The sequence below is a fragment of the Gossypium raimondii genome, chromosome 4, assembly GCF_025698545.1.
Source record: "Gossypium raimondii isolate GPD5lz chromosome 4, ASM2569854v1, whole genome shotgun sequence".
Taxonomy (NCBI): domain Eukaryota; kingdom Viridiplantae; phylum Streptophyta; class Magnoliopsida; order Malvales; family Malvaceae; genus Gossypium; species Gossypium raimondii.
In genome coordinates this window covers 12,185,615-12,203,156 of record NC_068568.1, presented here as the reverse complement: position 1 = coordinate 12,203,156, position 17,542 = coordinate 12,185,615, and the positions used below count along the sequence as shown (strand labels likewise).

General features: G+C 31.5%; 1 protein-coding gene and 1 pseudogene across 1 annotated transcript; one reads left to right on the top strand and one right to left on the bottom strand.

Moving 5' to 3' along the window:
* Window positions 1-8,242: 8,242 nt before the first annotated feature.
* LOC105780261 (metallothionein-like protein 2) lies at window positions 8,243-9,038 on the top strand. The gene is made up of 3 exons (XM_012604483.2): window positions 8,243-8,410; window positions 8,491-8,571; window positions 8,651-9,038. The coding sequence occupies exons 1-3, from the start codon at window positions 8,346-8,348 to the stop codon at window positions 8,739-8,741; spliced, it is 237 nt and encodes a 78-aa protein (XP_012459937.1). The 5' UTR covers window positions 8,243-8,345; the 3' UTR covers window positions 8,742-9,038.
* A 1,248-nt stretch (window positions 9,039-10,286) lies between these two features.
* LOC128040530 (photosystem II protein D1-like) lies at window positions 10,287-10,840 on the bottom strand (annotated as a pseudogene).
* Between the last annotated feature and the right edge of the window lie 6,702 nt (window positions 10,841-17,542).

The window sequence follows — 17,542 nt, the reverse complement described above, 5'->3', positions numbered from 1 at the left end:
GATGTAATGGTTACCATGATATAAAATAGGATCATATTGGGAGAATGAATTTATCCCAAAGAGATTAAAGATATCCTATGAGGGTAACACACTTATGACAAGGTCATTAAATGAGTATTGATCGATTTGATTTCATAATGGTATGTTGTTGGCGAGAGTTCGGTCACGATACTATAGTGGAATGACATGGTGACTAAATGAGTTTGTAATTAGTAGGAGAAAAGCTGGAATTTAATTATAAATCATTTGAGCCCTAATGACATATGTCCAATCAGTCTCTTTGCTAGCTCGTTGAAATTAGAAATGAATTGCATGTTGAATCAAATGAACAGAAATGGTAAAAATGGAGAAATGAGAAACATTTGGAAATGAATGTGGTTTTCTCCAAAATGAAAATTACTTGAAAACGAATACATGGTTTTCGAATTAAATAAAGTTCGAAAATGGAAATAATCATTTGGTCATAGTGAATCCGTTAAATGTAGAAATATTAAATATATTTTTCATAGATTATTTTATGGTAAAGTCGTCATAGTTTTAACAGAATTATAATTAAGTTGATAAAAATTATTTATTGGGAAATTAAATTATTTAATTAATTTAAAGATGTTTATTTTGGGACATAGAAAAACAAATATCGAGTTGGATCAAACTATTAATGTTCTGGGTTAAAAGTCCAGGAAGTACTTTTAATTTGACCCGATATGAGAGAGACCCAAAAGTCCTTCGTGTTTAAGAGAGGGACAACAAACCCTAGTATAATTAACTATGGTTGTTGCCCCCAATACTTCTAGTTAGACTAGGAGTTCGATTTTCTATTTGAAATCGACTTCTACAATTCAACAAGGGATTTGTTTTTTCTCCTTATAAATAAATGGCATCGGTAGGGATAAATACATAACTTTAATATATTGTTACTCTGCTAAAAAATAGTGAGAGTTTTATTCTCCATATATAAATTCTATTTTCCAAAATAATAATTCTACCAGTTTCTATTGAGGGAGATTTTGCTTTCACATTGAAAGTAAAGAAAACTATTTCTAGTTTTGTATTTAATTCGAACCATTTGAGCCCACACTCGAAGTAGTTCGTGGTATGAGAATAACAGAGAAGGTCATTCGATTGAAAGCTAGGAATGACAAGAATCTGTTTAGCTGAAAACACAGGTGCAATTTCGATAAAGAGTTTATTGCTATACATATCAGTAATCGGTTCAGTTTTCAAAATTTTTATTTTTATTTGTGTAAGAAAACTATTTTCAAACTGGATTTTTTCCAACACAATATAATAGAGGGAGGCCAAGATTCTAGCTCTCGTTGTACTTACTTGAAGTCGGGTACCATTTTCCTTTATATTTGTTCATTTACAATTTTCTCAACTATTACAACATGGCACCCAACCAAATGACTTGAGTTGAAAGATTCTTTTTTTTTTAATTTCATTTTATTTGAGTTTGAGAAAGGCATACAAGGGAACAACAAATTCAATAGGTCCCATCAGCCACCACTATAGCACCAGATGGAGTCGCTGCTTACAACACACCAAACAGGAGAAACAACATCTATGCACCAACCTAAATGATAAAAAAAATAATGACTAAAAAATCAATTTAGAATAGTTTTGATCTTTGAACGAAAAATCAAGACTAAAAAATTAACAGTTGAACCAATTAAACCAGTTTTTATAAATTTTTAAAATTTTAAAATTTTTAAATATTGTAACATAAAATCGATGGTTTGTCTGGTTCAACCATCGATTCAATTATTAAAGCATTAATCATACCAACATATCGACCTCCCCAAGAGTAGGAAACTCATACATAAAACCCATTCTCCATTGCTTTTGGAATGAAAAAACACGTTTTCACCATACAAGCATTGTTAAACACATCCTTTAATATTAAAATAGCTTTGTAAAAGTATATTTTAACTGAAACCTAAAAGCTTAAACAGTAAGTCTTTTGCCTTTTGCTTTTGAGGTTTTATAATACAACTATCAACCCTCCTATTCTTTGATACTCCCAATAGTACTTTCCAATTTCATCTGTAAAATATATATTTTAACTTTCAAACGCAATTTTTAACAACAATATTAAATGCTTGAAATTAATAAACCACACTTTTCTACGTCTCTTTTTAAAATCACTCTTCAACCACAATAATATTGAAAAACTAGGTTGAGCTTAGTTTTGAACCAAGATTCCCAAAAATCCAATTCATGATTTTATTTAAGCTCAATCTCGTCTCCTTGAAGCTTTCTAAGTTTGTTTGTCAGGAACTCTTCTAAGATTAAGTTCATCTTTGCTCGAATTTGCTTCGATCTTGTGCGAGTGATTGGACCTTTAAGGAGACTAAGTCCATCATTATGTTTGGCCCCTGAAAGGGCCCTCAAATGAGCCTTAGTACTTGCACATTCCCCCTTGCTCAAAAAGACTTGCCTTTGAATCTGCAATGTTAAAAGGAGATAAAATTAAAAACATTAAAAGAAACACTAACACCATACTCACCAAGCATATAAATTTTGTTGGCGTTATCATTGATCCGCTCAAGTACTTGAAAAGACCTGTCTCCTTTAGGATTCAATTTAGTTTTACATTAGTGGGGAAAACGTTCTTTTCGCATATAGACCCAAACCCAATCTCTGAGTTAAAAAACAACCTATTCTTTCCCACAGTTTTGTAACACCCTATACCTAACTCGGTCGTCAAGCCTGAATATCAAGATGTCACACCACTATTACACATCATATACATAACATGTCAGGTTAATAAACAATTGTTCTTTTCTATTTAACATTCGTACGAATTTAAAGTCAAACACGTATCATTCATCATTAGAACATGCCAAGTATACTTCAAATGAACTTATAATAATTACACATGCATTAGAACTACTCAGCAAAATTTCAAAACAAATCACGTAGGTATCGATACTGAAATAATGGTATCGATACCGACTGGAAAATCGATACCAAAATAGAATTCTATTTCTCGTCCAAAAATAAAAGCCTAGAAATTATTGGTACCTCTATTTAAGTATCGATTATTTTACCCTGAGTATCAATACTCGTGATATGGTATTAATACCAAATTGCAAAACTAACTTCCTACACTTTTGAAAACCACAGAGGTATCGTTTTTAAAAACTCGAATATCGATACCTTTACTCCAGGCTAAAAAAATCCAGCAGTTTAAAGCATATAATTCATTCAAACTAATGACCATTCAACATGCATATTTTACCTTATCAACTAGTCGTCAAAATGACCACAATAATAGTTCAATCATCAAAAACATGTTCGAGTAAGCATACGATATAACAAGAACAATATCCATAAATCCTAAGAACAAATAAGGTATGAAAATAACCATAACATCATGGCAAAATTCATTCACAATTCTATCACGTTGCCTTTATCTCCCTAAAACATAAACGAATAAATAACACATACAAAATAATGTTAAAGTCTAGCTTGGATCACCCTCTTGGAACCACACCGCTCACACTAAAACACAACTAATCTGCAATGATTTTAAAAGGAGTGGATGAGCTTAACAAGCTCAGTGAATGTCGAAGTAACCACAAAGTATACACAATATTAAAGGTTAAACAAGAGCATACTACAACACGTTCACATCCATATTCTAACCATGTCACACTAACATATTCAAGCTTCATTAAATCATAAAACTAGCATATACTATCACGTATAACTACATTCAACTCATATTCAAATAATTCATTTTACAATAATTCATCAAGGCTAATAATGTATACATGCTTTAATAACTCATAATTCTAGTTGATATATTCTCATACATTCACGAGTTAAATGAAAACAACCCAAACTACATTTACATACACAATTTACTATGAGAACAGACTATTTTTTTTCATGGAACTCAAATCAACTCATTTAACATATTATTTACATGTTTATGCAACCATCTCATGTTGTATTTTCACAATAAATAACATCACATTTAAACAATAATTTGGCACTTGAGGCTATGAAACATAAAAGTGGGCTCTAGCACCACACATCGGATACACGGATCTCCAACACATCAATTGAATTATAGAGTCGAACATATCCCAAAAAGTGAAGCATAAAGCTAACACTCTCCAACACACCAAACATGTCCCGTTGAATGGAGTTTAGCTCACATTACCTTATCTCTCCAACCTATCCTAGGGCCTCAATGCCAAAAAACACAATACATATAAGTGAGTACTCACAATCCTATGGCATGCGAACTATATCCAACGGTTTCAAAAGATCACAAGGCCAAAATATCTACAATTACATATTTTTAATTATTGATTTAATGCACATCATCTATGTTCATACTCATCAATTTACATCACAACTTGTACACAATGCATGCTTATTGGATTCACATTTAATTACACTTTAAGTGTCATAATAATGTTGATTGAGCCATCACATATTTGAACACATATGTGTGCATTAAAATCAATACATCATATATCACATACAAGTATTCTCACATATTACCTATCATAATAATATCACATTCCACAATTCAACACATATGTACTTACTGAAATTATGCTCACTTTCGTTGCATATTGACATTATTAGCATATCATTATCACTATCATTTGGCATGTATATCATGCCCACAACACAACACAATTCACAATTGTCATCACACATGTCTTATAACACAATATCGTATCATAATATTCAATCCACAATTATTCACATAATCATATAATTTGCTAAAATAAAACGAGGGAAATAGAAAGCTTACACTCGAAACTTAGGATAGGGGTTTAGGCTATTCCTAAACTCCCAATTAACACTATGAATCGTGTTTACAAGTAGCGATTTCAAACAGCCACCGTTCATACTTTCGCCTAATTGCCGAAAGCTTAAACTAGCTTTTCCTTACCTTTATCTTTAATCGTTGAAGGTCCTAACAATTCTGAAGCTTCAACAAGGGTAAATCACACAATAACTAAATCAACAATCAGCCAAAGACTCACTTCAAACAATCAAAACACAAACCTAAGCTAAATTCTCATGTAATAAAAACCTTCGATATAACAAACTTGAATTTCAAATATCTCGGTCTGTACTTAAACTTTTTGCCTAAAACTGATTTCGTTCATCTAATTATTCTCCTACGACTGATTCTCAACCTTTAAACTACTCAAAACTACCCAATTCATGGTATAAAAATTTTTGAAATGTTTATGGCAATTTTCATGAAAATTCATTAAAATATTGGAAATCTTCAACAAAACTTTAAATTAAATTTAGAAACCTTCTAATCATATCAAAAATAATTGAAAAACACTTTGAAACCACTTTGTTATTCAAAATCTGGAAATCCACCATTAACGACCCAATTTTCGGCTTTTATTTGAAACATGCGATTTAATGGTTAAAAGCTCAAACTAAATAATCAAATAAAATCAAAAACTAATAAGGAATCAAATCGTTACCTTAGTTAACAAAAAACCAAACGTTTGATCAAAAACCCAAAAACTCAACAAGGGACAAATCTATGGTGTTTTGAGTGTTTTTCTTGAAATACTATGGATGTTTATTGATTGGGTGATGATAGAAATCAAATGAATGAAGTTTGAGAATCAAAATTGAATGAGAGAAGCTTTGGAATGTAATGGATGGTAAAACAAAATTATTGAGAAGAGACTACTTGGGTTTTATAAAGATGAAGGGGGCAAATAGGGCGAAAATTAAAATTTGGTTTAATTGCCTTTTAAAAACTCATAATTTAGACCATTTTACAAATCAGTCATTATTTCAAAATCGAAAGTCTTTTGAACATTATTTTCAAAAATTATTTTAATTTCCAAAATGCCAAAGACAAAAACATTTCTGAATACCATGCTAACGAAATTCCCGAGCTCACTAAAGTTAAAATTGTCATTTTACCCTCGAAACTTCCAAGCCCAATTTTGGGGTGTGACAAGTTCATTTTTTTGCATTGGCAACATTAGTTTTCTCTATGTATTTCCTTGCCTTTTCATAAATCTATTTAATAATTTTTTATTTACATTCACCATATAAAGGCAAAGGTAAAAAATCCAAAACAGTTAATAGGTTAAATTCATAAACATTTTCAAAAGGAGAATAACCTATAGTAGAATGAATATATCTATTATAAGCAAATCCAACAAAAGGTAAGCATTCTTCCCAATTTTTTAAGTTCTTACCCACAATTGCTCGAAGTAAAGTCCTTAAAATTCTGTTGACAACTTCAATTTGGTTGTCTATTTGGGGATGACAAGTAGCAGAATAAAACAATTTTGCACCAATTTTATCCCATAATACTTTCGAAAAGTGACTAGGGAACTTCGTATCTCTATCAGAAACAATTGCATGAAGGATTCCATGTAATTGTACAACTTCGTGAAAAAAAGAGATATGCGACATGTGTTACATCGGTTTTATGGCATAGAATGAACTATGAAGTGCACTATTTTCGAAAACCTGTCAACAACAACAAAAATACTATCTCAACTACGGTTAGTTCTAGGTAAGCCCAAAATAAAATCCATGGAAATATCATTACAAAAAGAAGTAAGAGTAGGAAGTGGGGTGTACAAACCATGGCGGCATTACCTTAGACTTAACCCTTTTACACGTAATGCATTTAAACCTAACTAATGAGAACGTGCCATGTCTTATTCTTTTTCTCGTGTCATCAATCACGTGGTCATTGACCCGTTGATAAATTGTTAATTGATGTTGACTAGCATTAACTGTTGATTGGTTTAATTTAAAAAAATTGAAATTTTGAAAATTTCCTTTTGTGAATTATTTTTATTTTATATAAAAATTTACTTATTTTTATTTTATATAATTGATATTTATAATTTTAAATTTATAAAATTTTGTGATATATATATGCATTTATTTTTTATATTCCTTTTAGAGAATTTTATATTCTTTTAAATTTATATATTTTATATATTTTATTTTAGATAATTTATATATTATAAAGAAATTAAAAAATTTAATATAATAATTTTATAATTATATATCTTTTTTAATTTTATATGTTTTAAATTTTAATATTTTTAATAGATGACATGCGATTAAGTGTCATGTGTAAAAGAACATCATCTGTTGCGTTCTTATTAGTTGGATATGCCACTTAACTTTTAAATGTGATTACTTTTTTAGATAAAATTATAATGAAATAATAGTTTAAGTATTAAAATGGGGACAAATCTTAAAATTATATATGAACATTTAATTAAATGGGTAATTTAATACATGAACTTTAATTTAGTGTAATTATACATATTTAAAAAAATACATCAAATATAATGATTTATGTATACAATATAAAAATATAAAATGATACGGAATAATGAGATAGGAAAGAATTTAAATGTTAAAATGGAAATAATATAAGAGATAAATGTTAACATAAGGGAGATTAAAAAAAAAAGGTAAAAGCATTGTCCATTGTTTCAAAAGGGCGATGAAAAGGAAAGGATGGACACGAAAATCCGGAGACAATCACAAATATCTTTTTACAGAAGGAAGTAGAAGTCCATGAAGATAATCATAGGTGGGCCTACCATTACAAGTCTGATCAGTTGACACAATTATTCTCCTTTTAATTATCAAAGCTCCATAATTCAATAAATTTATGCATTTGTTTTGGGTCGATAGCTTATGTCTCTTTGTAAATGACTTGTATATCATAATATTATGGGATCCAGTTTAGGCACATACTATATTTTGTGTCTTCTTGTTTTGCCTATGAGGCGATTTATCTGTGAATTCGATACAATTAAAAAATAAATTTTATTTTAGTATGTGATTTTATATAAATATATTTATGAAATTTTAATTTATTTTAATTCTCATAAATTATTAATTTTATTAATATAACTTCATTTTATATTTATACATTCTATACACAAATAATTATATTTATTTAAAAATTAAATTTTTATATATTAAATTACGTGGGCTCCTCTCAAGGGGTCCACCACCAAGCTTATGAGCGGTTATTGACCATTGATCAAAACGGACATGAATCGGACGGTGATTCAAATATGGGGAAAACAAAAGGAGGAGAGATAATATCGACAGATACGTGGAAGAGAGCATGTCAGGCGTTACTTTGAAACGATACCTGCGGGATAAGTATATGACGTCAAATATTGACACGTGTACGGTTGATATTAACTTCTCTCCTCTCTCTCGGTCTATAAATTCAAAGCCCTTTGCCTATTCTCCTCAAACTCGTTACAAGTGTGTTTTGCCTTTCATACTCATTTAGCCCCTTTCATTAGCATCAAAATCACTCCAGTTTTCTTTATCACTGAAAAATGTCTTGCTGTGGTGGAAACTGTGGCTGCGGTACTGGCTGCAAGTGTGGCAGTGGCTGTGGAGGGTAAATATTTTCCTTTCTCTTTTTGTTCTTATGAGTCCAAAATCTCGTTTGCCTTAAAAGGGTCTCTTTGATTTTTGTAGATGCAAGATGTATCCAGACCTGAACGCTGCCGAGATGACCACAACTGAGACTCTGGTTCTTGGTGTAGCACCCCAGAAAGCGTAAGTAAAAAAAAATCTTCATTTTGAAGTTTTGATAATCAAGAATTCTGATCCTTGTTCTTTTTGTAATGCATGGCAGACACTTTGAGGGAGCTGAGATAGAATTCGGGGCTGAGAACGGCTGCAAGTGTGGAGACAACTGCACCTGCAACCCTTGCAATTGTAAATGATTAGAGACCAAAGCCAAAGCTCCCTGGAAGCAGAGGCGCCTTTGTCTTTAAGAAATAATATGTTTGTTGTTTATGTGTTTTTAGAATAAAGTAGCCATGGCTTGTCGTAGGTTTTCCTGTTGCCGCCACGGTTACTTGGTGCTTGCCAATAGATAGAGTGAAGTACTAATATTTACTTGTTTTTCTGTCCAGTGTGAGCATCTCTGCTATCTCAGGATATATTGTGACTATTACATAATTAATGTAAGGAAGTGAGTCAGATTCATAATGAATGAAAAGAAGCTCCTATTTCGTTTACTCTTTGAGTTTTTTTTTTAAAGATTATAATGAAAAAGGACATGGGATTTGGATGCATTATTTAAGGGTCCCCACTGGGATTACAATGTGATGTAAGGGCATTGAGGTGTGTGATTTGTGATGGAAATCAAAACCCAAGAAGACGACTTTGTTGGTTGTTTAATCCAGAGAAATGATCGAGAATGGTCCACATCCAAATTACTTTTTGGGTAGAGTTGAAAACTTGAAATGGACCTAACATGAACATAGATATAAATGGCAGGCACATGGAGAAAGTATATCTTCCAGAGAGCAGTTACGGGAAATCCAATCATGTAATGACTCGGCACTATATTAGCGTTGAGATTTGACTGGTAACAAATCCAATTTTGACATATATTAGTTTCTGATTATGGCAGTAATTAAAACTATGTAGTATGTCCTCCCTTGTATGTTTACCTCTAATGAAAGAAAACTGTGTAAACATAGTGAGATTACTGTAGCAATCCTTGTATTATCATTTATAGATTAGATCGAGTAAAATGGTTATTTCATTAAGGTTTATTTTGGCCTCTCATATATAAGACCTTCAACTTTTACACTTAACTGATTTCTACTCAAATTGACCATTAATCTTAGGGACGAGAAAAAAACCAAAAAATTATAAATAATTTTAACTTTTATAAAGTAAAAATAATAATTTATATAAAAATGTGAAAATAACTTAAAATTTCTATATAAAATTATTTTCAAAATACTATATAAGAGTTGGTTGTTTTCTATTGACTTGAAAATTTAATTTATTTTAAAATGTTTATGAAAAGATTTTGTACTTTTATCAAATAATGCTCAAAACTATAAAAATAAATCACATTTTCGTCAACATAAGTCCAAAAACGTAAATTTCAAAAAGGTCATGACTATCAACTACGGATTGGTTAAAATTGAAAGTATTTAAGCTGAAAGTCATATTGCTAATACCTAAAGCGGTAAACTAGATACCTACCACAAGCCAAGTAGCTAAGAAAAATGTAAAGAATGAGAATTTTTGAAACTAACATATTGGAAGATCAATCGGCCAAAATAATGATGAGTAGTTACAGTATTATAAATTTCTTTCTCTTGATCGAATCTATAACCTCCATTAGTGGATTCATTTTCTGTGGTTTCTCTGATCAAACTAGAAGTTAACATGGAACCAAACATAGCACTGAATAGGGAGCCGCCGAATATACCAACTATGCCTAACATGTGAAACATATGCATAAGGATGTTGTGTTCAGCCTAGAATACAATCATGAAGTTGAAAGTACTAGAGATTCCTACGAGCATACCATCAGAGAAACTTCCTTAACCAATTGGATAGATCAAGAAAACAGTGGTAGCAACTACAACAGGAGTTGAATATGCAACAGTGGTCCAAGGGCGCATATCCTGACAAAAACTAAGTTCCCACTCTAAGTAAAAAGTGTAAAACAATTAACTTATAAAGACCGCCATTGTATAACCATTCATCAATAGGTGTCGCTTTTTCAGATCAGGTAAAAGTGCAAACCTATAGCTGCAAAAGTAGGAATAATGACACCATAAATAATATTGTTTTCGTAAAGTAGATATCCAAAAACAGGTTCACGAATACCATCAATATCTATTGGAGGAGTAGCAATAAAGGCGATAATAAATACAAAAGTTACGATCAATAAGGTAGGGATCATCAAAACACCAAACCATTCGATGTAAAGACGATTTTTAGTGCTGGTAATCCAGTTATAGAAGCGACCCCATAGGCTTTCACTTTCATGTCTCTCTAAAATTGCAGTCATGGTGAAATCTTGGTTTATTTAATCATCAGGGACTCCTAAGCGCACAAATTCTCTAAAACTAGATAATTGAAGGCTTCTTATTCAACAATATAACATTACTTATATACCCGTGTCAACCAATGTCAAATAAAAAATATACATCTAGGATCGTATCTAGATTTTATCTTTTTTTTTTCTAATCATATTAGTATGAAAAACACGAGAAATAAATGAAACAAGTTATCATGGACGGTTAAAAATTCAAAAAGCTTAATTGAACTAAATTGATTTCTCCTTTACTCAACCTTTCCATTAGTGTTTTGGTGCTATTTTATCATACAAGACTCAACAAATAATTTTAAAATTTTAAAATTTTAAAAAAATCTAAAATAAAATTATGAAAATAAGCTCTTCTAAATTTACACAAAGTAATTGAGACTTGTAAAATTTAAATTGTGTTAGTAAAATAACATTTGTAATTTTTTTTGTTTTTTAGTCAAAATTAATTTCTTCTTGTGGGCATTCCCTAGTCTCCTTAAATTTAGAAGGTAAACTACACTCATGATCACTATAAAATAATGTTTATCTTATTTTGGTCACTTTCGTTTTTTCCCTTTATTTAGTTATTCTAATTAAAATAATTATGTAAATTAGTTGCTGTTGTTAAAAATGTCATTAATCACTAACGGATTAGGGTTATCAACAATCTTCTCTCAACTAAAAACCTTGGCCTCCCCTTCGCGTCATCATTGCCTAAGCTCTAACATCATCTTTTGGCCTCTAATTATCGTTCTCACTACCAGCAAGGAGTGAGAATCATCAGTTCCACTCAAACTCCTTCCTTTTCACTCCATTTATCTTAAACACTCTGAATTTATCCAAAACTAATTGCCTTTTTTATGAACAATAGACTAAATCAATGCTTTGAGAATGGATTCCTCAAAATCTTCGAGTGATTACTATGACTCCTTTTAAACCCTCTAAATTTTAATTGGTTCAATCAAAAGAAAATTTGGTAGAAACAAGAACCCATTAGAAAGTACCAAAACGACACCGTTTTGGTCGAGAATGGAAATCAGTTTAACAGGGGAAACTGAAATAGTGTGGAGAAGAGAAATGTTTCGGGAAAGAGAATGGAGGGATTCAAACAGGGTTCAGTTAGGGTTTATAAACAATAAAAGGAGAGAGTCTCCATGGGTGCTGGCCTAGAGGGTGGAACGAGAAAGATAGAGAAAGTAGATTGAAAGGTGTTTGGCTGGGAGGTCGAAAAGAGCCACAAGCTCGATGATGATTTGAAACTTTGGCTTCGCCATTGAGGAAAAAAAGAATGGGATAGAAAAGGCATTATTAATTAAGGGAAATCGAAAAAAAACACCATTAAAGAAGTTACTTTAGGCTGAGCTTGGAAACAAAGATGAGAGAAAATGATGATCGAACAACGGTGCTAGAGCTTAAGCGGTGGTGGCGTCTACATCACAAAGTGGAGGCTAGGGTTTTCAAGGGAGGTCAGGGTTTTTAGTTAGTGATTAACAAAATTTTTAATGGTAGTGACTAATTAGTAGAATTATTTTAATTAGAATGACCAAAATAGGACAAACTTTATTCTAGAGTCACCATGAATATAGTTTACCCAATTTAGAGGTTTATTGCGTCCCTTGTTGATTTTTGTTTTATAGCTAAGTATTGTATATATGGTGGTTAAATTAAATTCAGACACCAAAGAGAAATCAACATACTCAACATGTCAAATGTCATTGGAAAACAAATATCTAGAATTAAAGATTACTTCATTTCCTGACAACAGACAGATGTCCAAGTTTCAAATACTTGAATGTGCAAATTTTTATTTATTTTATAAAATTTTATATACTTCTATAAAATTTTGGAATCTTTATAAAAATATTATTTTTAAAGTTTTGTTTTTTCAAAATTTCGAATAATATCTAAATTGATAGAATGTGTAAATATTGGAAGACTAAATTTGTTATTTTGTCTATAAAAATATGTCACATTAGCCTTCATTAACTATTTAATGACAAATTACCTCCATCAATTTTATATATGAACCCAAGTTGTTACCTACTGATTGGGTGTTCATCTTTCTTAGGATTAGCTTAGAAATATTATTTTTAAAGTTTTATTTTAATTTTTTAGAATAATGACTAAATTGATAGAATGTGTAAATATTGGGCCTAAATTGATAGAATGTGTAAATATTGAAAAACTAAATTTGTTATTTTACCAATAAAAACATGTCACATTAGCCTTCCGTTAACTATTCAATGACAGATTACCTCTATCAATTGTATATTTGAACCCAAGTTATGGCCTATTTCAAAAATGTTAGTGGCTAAATAATAATTTTTACCTTTCTTAGTTATATGTAATTTACCCAAATTTTTACTTACATTTTTTTTTATTTTGAAGTGTAGAGTGTACCTTACATTTTCGAACTCTTTCAGACACTTATCGTTACTTGTATCACGACACGAGGATGTTAGAATCGCAACATCTCCAACAGGCAATGACGTCATGATGAGGAGTTTCCTGACGTTAAGATGACGGACGACGTCATGATGAGGCGATTCAGGACATTGCGACGTGGATATGTGTTCCCACATAAATTGAGTTTATTTTTCTTAGTTAAACTCTACTATCTTTTCCTAGTTAAACTCTAATTATTCTAGGAATATTTTAGTCATATATTCACATGAATTTCAGCCTATAAAAGGGCCTTTGTAACCCTAGAATTGACATATTCATCACATTAAGATTAAGAGAGTTTTGAAAGAGCTTTAAAGGAATTTTGTGTTTCAGAGAGCTTTGTTTCCAGGGTCTAGGATTTGTTTGTTTTTCGATCATCTCCATCTTGTACTCATTCAGATTATTTTCTATTTTAGTGAAGTTTTCTTTAACCATGGTTTTTATCCTCTTCGGAGGAGTTTTCCACGTAAAATTTGTGTGTTCGATCTTCTTTATCTTTTTTACTTCGTTGTTTATACGGGTCAATCCCCAACAAATTGGTATCAAAGCTTGGTTCGGATTCTGCAATCGACTTATTCAGGATGGTAATAATGAGATTTAATATTGAAAAGTTCGATGGAATCACAAATTTCAATTTATGGCATGTTCGAATGACATCTATTCTGGTTCAATATGATCTGAAGAAGGTTATTACAAGACAAAAGCCTCCAAATATGAATCAGTCAGAATGGGATGAACTTGATGAAAAGGTTTTGTTAACAATTTAGTTTTGCCTCATGAACAATGTGTTGCAAGAGGTGCTTACAAAGAAAACAATAGCAACCTTATAGAGAAAATTAGAAACCCTATACATGACAAAGTCTCTGGCTAATCGATTGGTGTTGAAACAATGTCTATACATGTTCCATGTGGGTGAATGTGAGCACCTTAGGGATCACATAATTCAATTTGTCACTCTCTTGAACGATCTGAAGAATGTCGAGGTTAATATTGATGATGAAGATCAGGTTATGCTATTATTGTGCTCTTTGCCCCATTTATATAAGTTTTTCAAGAAGACCCTGATTTATGGTAGAGATAAACTCTCAATCGAGGATATGAAGGGAAACTTGTTGAGAAAAGACAAACTCGATAATGGGTTTGGTTCGAATAACAAGTTAGATAGGGAAGTCTCAGTTTTGGTTGTAAGAAGTAGGATTGGATCAAAGTCGAGGAATCGAGACAAGACATGTGGCTACTGCAAGAAGTTAGCTCACATTAAGGCAAAGTGTTATAAGTTGCAAAATAAGTATAAAAGGGCCACTGAGAGCAACCATAGGGCGATAGCCGATGCTTGTGTGGCTGAAGACAATGGTGATGATCAGTTGCTAGTGTCTACGACTGAAAGGTTTAAGCTTACGTCCGATTGGATCCTAGATTCGGGGTGTTCTTACGGTATTTGTCCTAACAAGGATTGGTTATCCACATATAATGCAGTTGAAGGTGGAGTTGTGCTCATGGGGAATAGTTCACATTGTAAGGTAATCAATATTGATATTGTTTAGATCAGGATGCACGACGAGATTATCAAGAAACTATCAGGTGTTAGACATGGTCATATAAGCTAAAAAGGTATGATCGTTTTGAATAAGAGAGGTTCTTTTCTGGTTGTAGGAGTTAGAAACACAAAACACTAAAACCTGTTCAGTTTCCAAGTTCAAGCACTACTCAGACTTAATGCAGTTTCTTACAAAATCAAGTTAGGCCCCTGACGAGGCTAAAAAAGAAAAAGAATTGAGAAAATACGAGTCAAGATGAAGATTTGTGGAGTGTACATCGCATTTTCGGACCCTTGTAAGCACTTACCATTACTTGTATCGTGACACGAGGACTTCAAATTTGCAACACCTCCAATAGGTGATGATGTCATGATGAGGAGTTTCCTGGCATCACTATGACAGACGACATCGTGATGAGGCGATTCGGGACGTTGCGACATGGCGACGTGTTCCTACATGAACCGAGTTTTATTTTCCAAGTTAAACTCTACTATCTTTTATCAGTTAAACTCCAATTATTCTAAGGATATTTTATTCATATATTCTCACGAATTTCAGCCAATAATATGACTTTTGTAAGCTTAGAATTGACATCTTCATCACATTAAGATTAATAGAAGATTAAGAGAGTTTTGAGAGAGTTTTAAAGGAATTTTATGATTTAGTCAAAGAGTTTTGTTTCTGGGGTTTAGGGTTTGTTTGTTTTTGGGTTATCTCCATCTTGTACAAGTTCATATTATTTTCCGTTTTAGTGAAGTTTTCTTTGCCCGTAGTTTTTATCTTCTTCGGAGGAGTTTTCCACGTAAAATTTGTGTGTTCATTCTTTTCTACTTTTTCTATTTTGTTGTTTATATGGGTTGACCCCCAGCATGAAGAATTTTCATAATAACTAAAATTATAACTTTTATTTATTTTTTTAATTTTTAATTTTAATATTTGAAGTTATCTATTAATATGATATATAAAGCAATATCAACAATAAAAGAAGATTGAGAGTCAATTTACTCTACCCTTTTTATCATATTGGGTCTTATGAATTATTATCATTTGTCTCCTAAATCTAATTCTTTCATTGCATTTTTAGATTCTATCTATCATAACCCCTAAAACTGTTTATGAATTTTTTTGTTAGTAAATGCTCTCATATTGTAGTAAGCTTGTAACTATTTTCTATGTATTTGAACGATGAATAAATAAAGTTAATTTCACATTTCACTATTATGTCTTTTATGTTTATGTCTTTTATGTTTTGCTTGTACAGCGAAATTGTGACAAGCAAATATTAGCTCATTAATTGTCTAATTCTAATTGCTGATAAGTGGCACTGTAAGAACATTTGCATTACAAAAAAGACAACTTACTTCATTAGATAATCCAAAAGAGTCCATAATCTCGCAAAATAATCAAAGTGAGTATTTGATTCAAATACTTAGGAGGTTTATTTTGTCATCTTCAATTTCAATTGGGGAGATAGCTAGTCTTGGCTATTGGAGCATTTGACTCCACGGGTAGAGATATAGATGTCATTGGAAAAATGATACATTGGACTGGACCCAAGTTGAATTAATTATGAATCCTTTGTAAATTAATTCATTTGTGACATTCATGGTGTGATTTACCTAAATCATGAGTTAGTCACTGACCATGCGTATGCAACTCATGTGCTTTGATATAAGTAGAGGCTTATGCTATAAAGATGATCGCGCTCATAGCCAGTATGTTGGGTACATGACTTGTGTATAACATGATTTTACTAGCAATAATGGAATTCATAACTCAATTAAAAAGTTAATGATATCCCCTCATTGGTATTATGTGGATTGATGAATATGGAATGTGGTCATGGGTTTTTCGTTCTTGAACGATCAATTTATCATAGTAATTTGTTGACAGTGGTCATATTAATCATTAAGAAGACACAATGGTGACAATGAGATAAAATAGGATTGTATTGAGTGAATGAATTTAACTCAAAGGAATCAAGGATATCATATGAAGGTAACATACACAAGATTAGGTCATTAGACAAACAGTTGGATGAATTGCTTTCGTAATGAGTATACAATAAGGAGTTTTCAATTATGGTACTTATTATGGACTGACTCCATGATTAAGTAAATTGAAAATTATTAGAACGATGCTTCTGAGTCATGACTAGGACCATGATTGTTTATGAATATAAATAATGAGTAGTCGGTGTATACATAATATTGTTAGTGTGTATTTTTGCAAGTTTAGTTGTTAAATGATTTTTTGTTGTGACTTGAAAAATAGATGAATTGTGTACTGTATGTGATAATAACTAGTGAAATGAAATGTATGAAAATACAAGTTAATATTGTATGTGAAGTATAGAGGTATTTTATCTTGATGCGGTAAATGAAGTTAGGAATAAGTGGTGGAATGGAAGAATACGTGGATTTGTTAAGAGAATACAAAGGAGTTTGGTTGCATCATGGAATGTTATTGACATGCTCGCTAGAGCGGCACTATGATGATGGTCTATCAACTCTATAGAGCAACACTGCGATGGTGATTAATAGGTCCTACGAAGTGACACCTTGGAAGAGGTTTATTAATTTCTCGAATTTGGAAGTACGTCAAGACATTAAACATGGGTTCATAATGTGTACGACCATATCTCGACTATGGCAACATATGGAGTCCGCTAGGACATTAAACATCAGTTCATAATATGTAA

Coding starts and splice junctions, on each gene's coding strand:
- LOC105780261 (XM_012604483.2), top strand. CDS start 8,346: ATGTCTTGCTGTGGTGGAAACTGTGGCTGCGGTACTGGCTGCAAGTGT. Junction 8,411..8,490: donor TGTGGCAGTGGCTGTGGAGG/GTAAATATTTTC, acceptor TGATTTTTGTAG/ATGCAAGATGTATCCAGACC. Junction 8,572..8,650: donor GGTGTAGCACCCCAGAAAGC/GTAAGTAAAAAA, acceptor AATGCATGGCAG/ACACTTTGAGGGAGCTGAGA.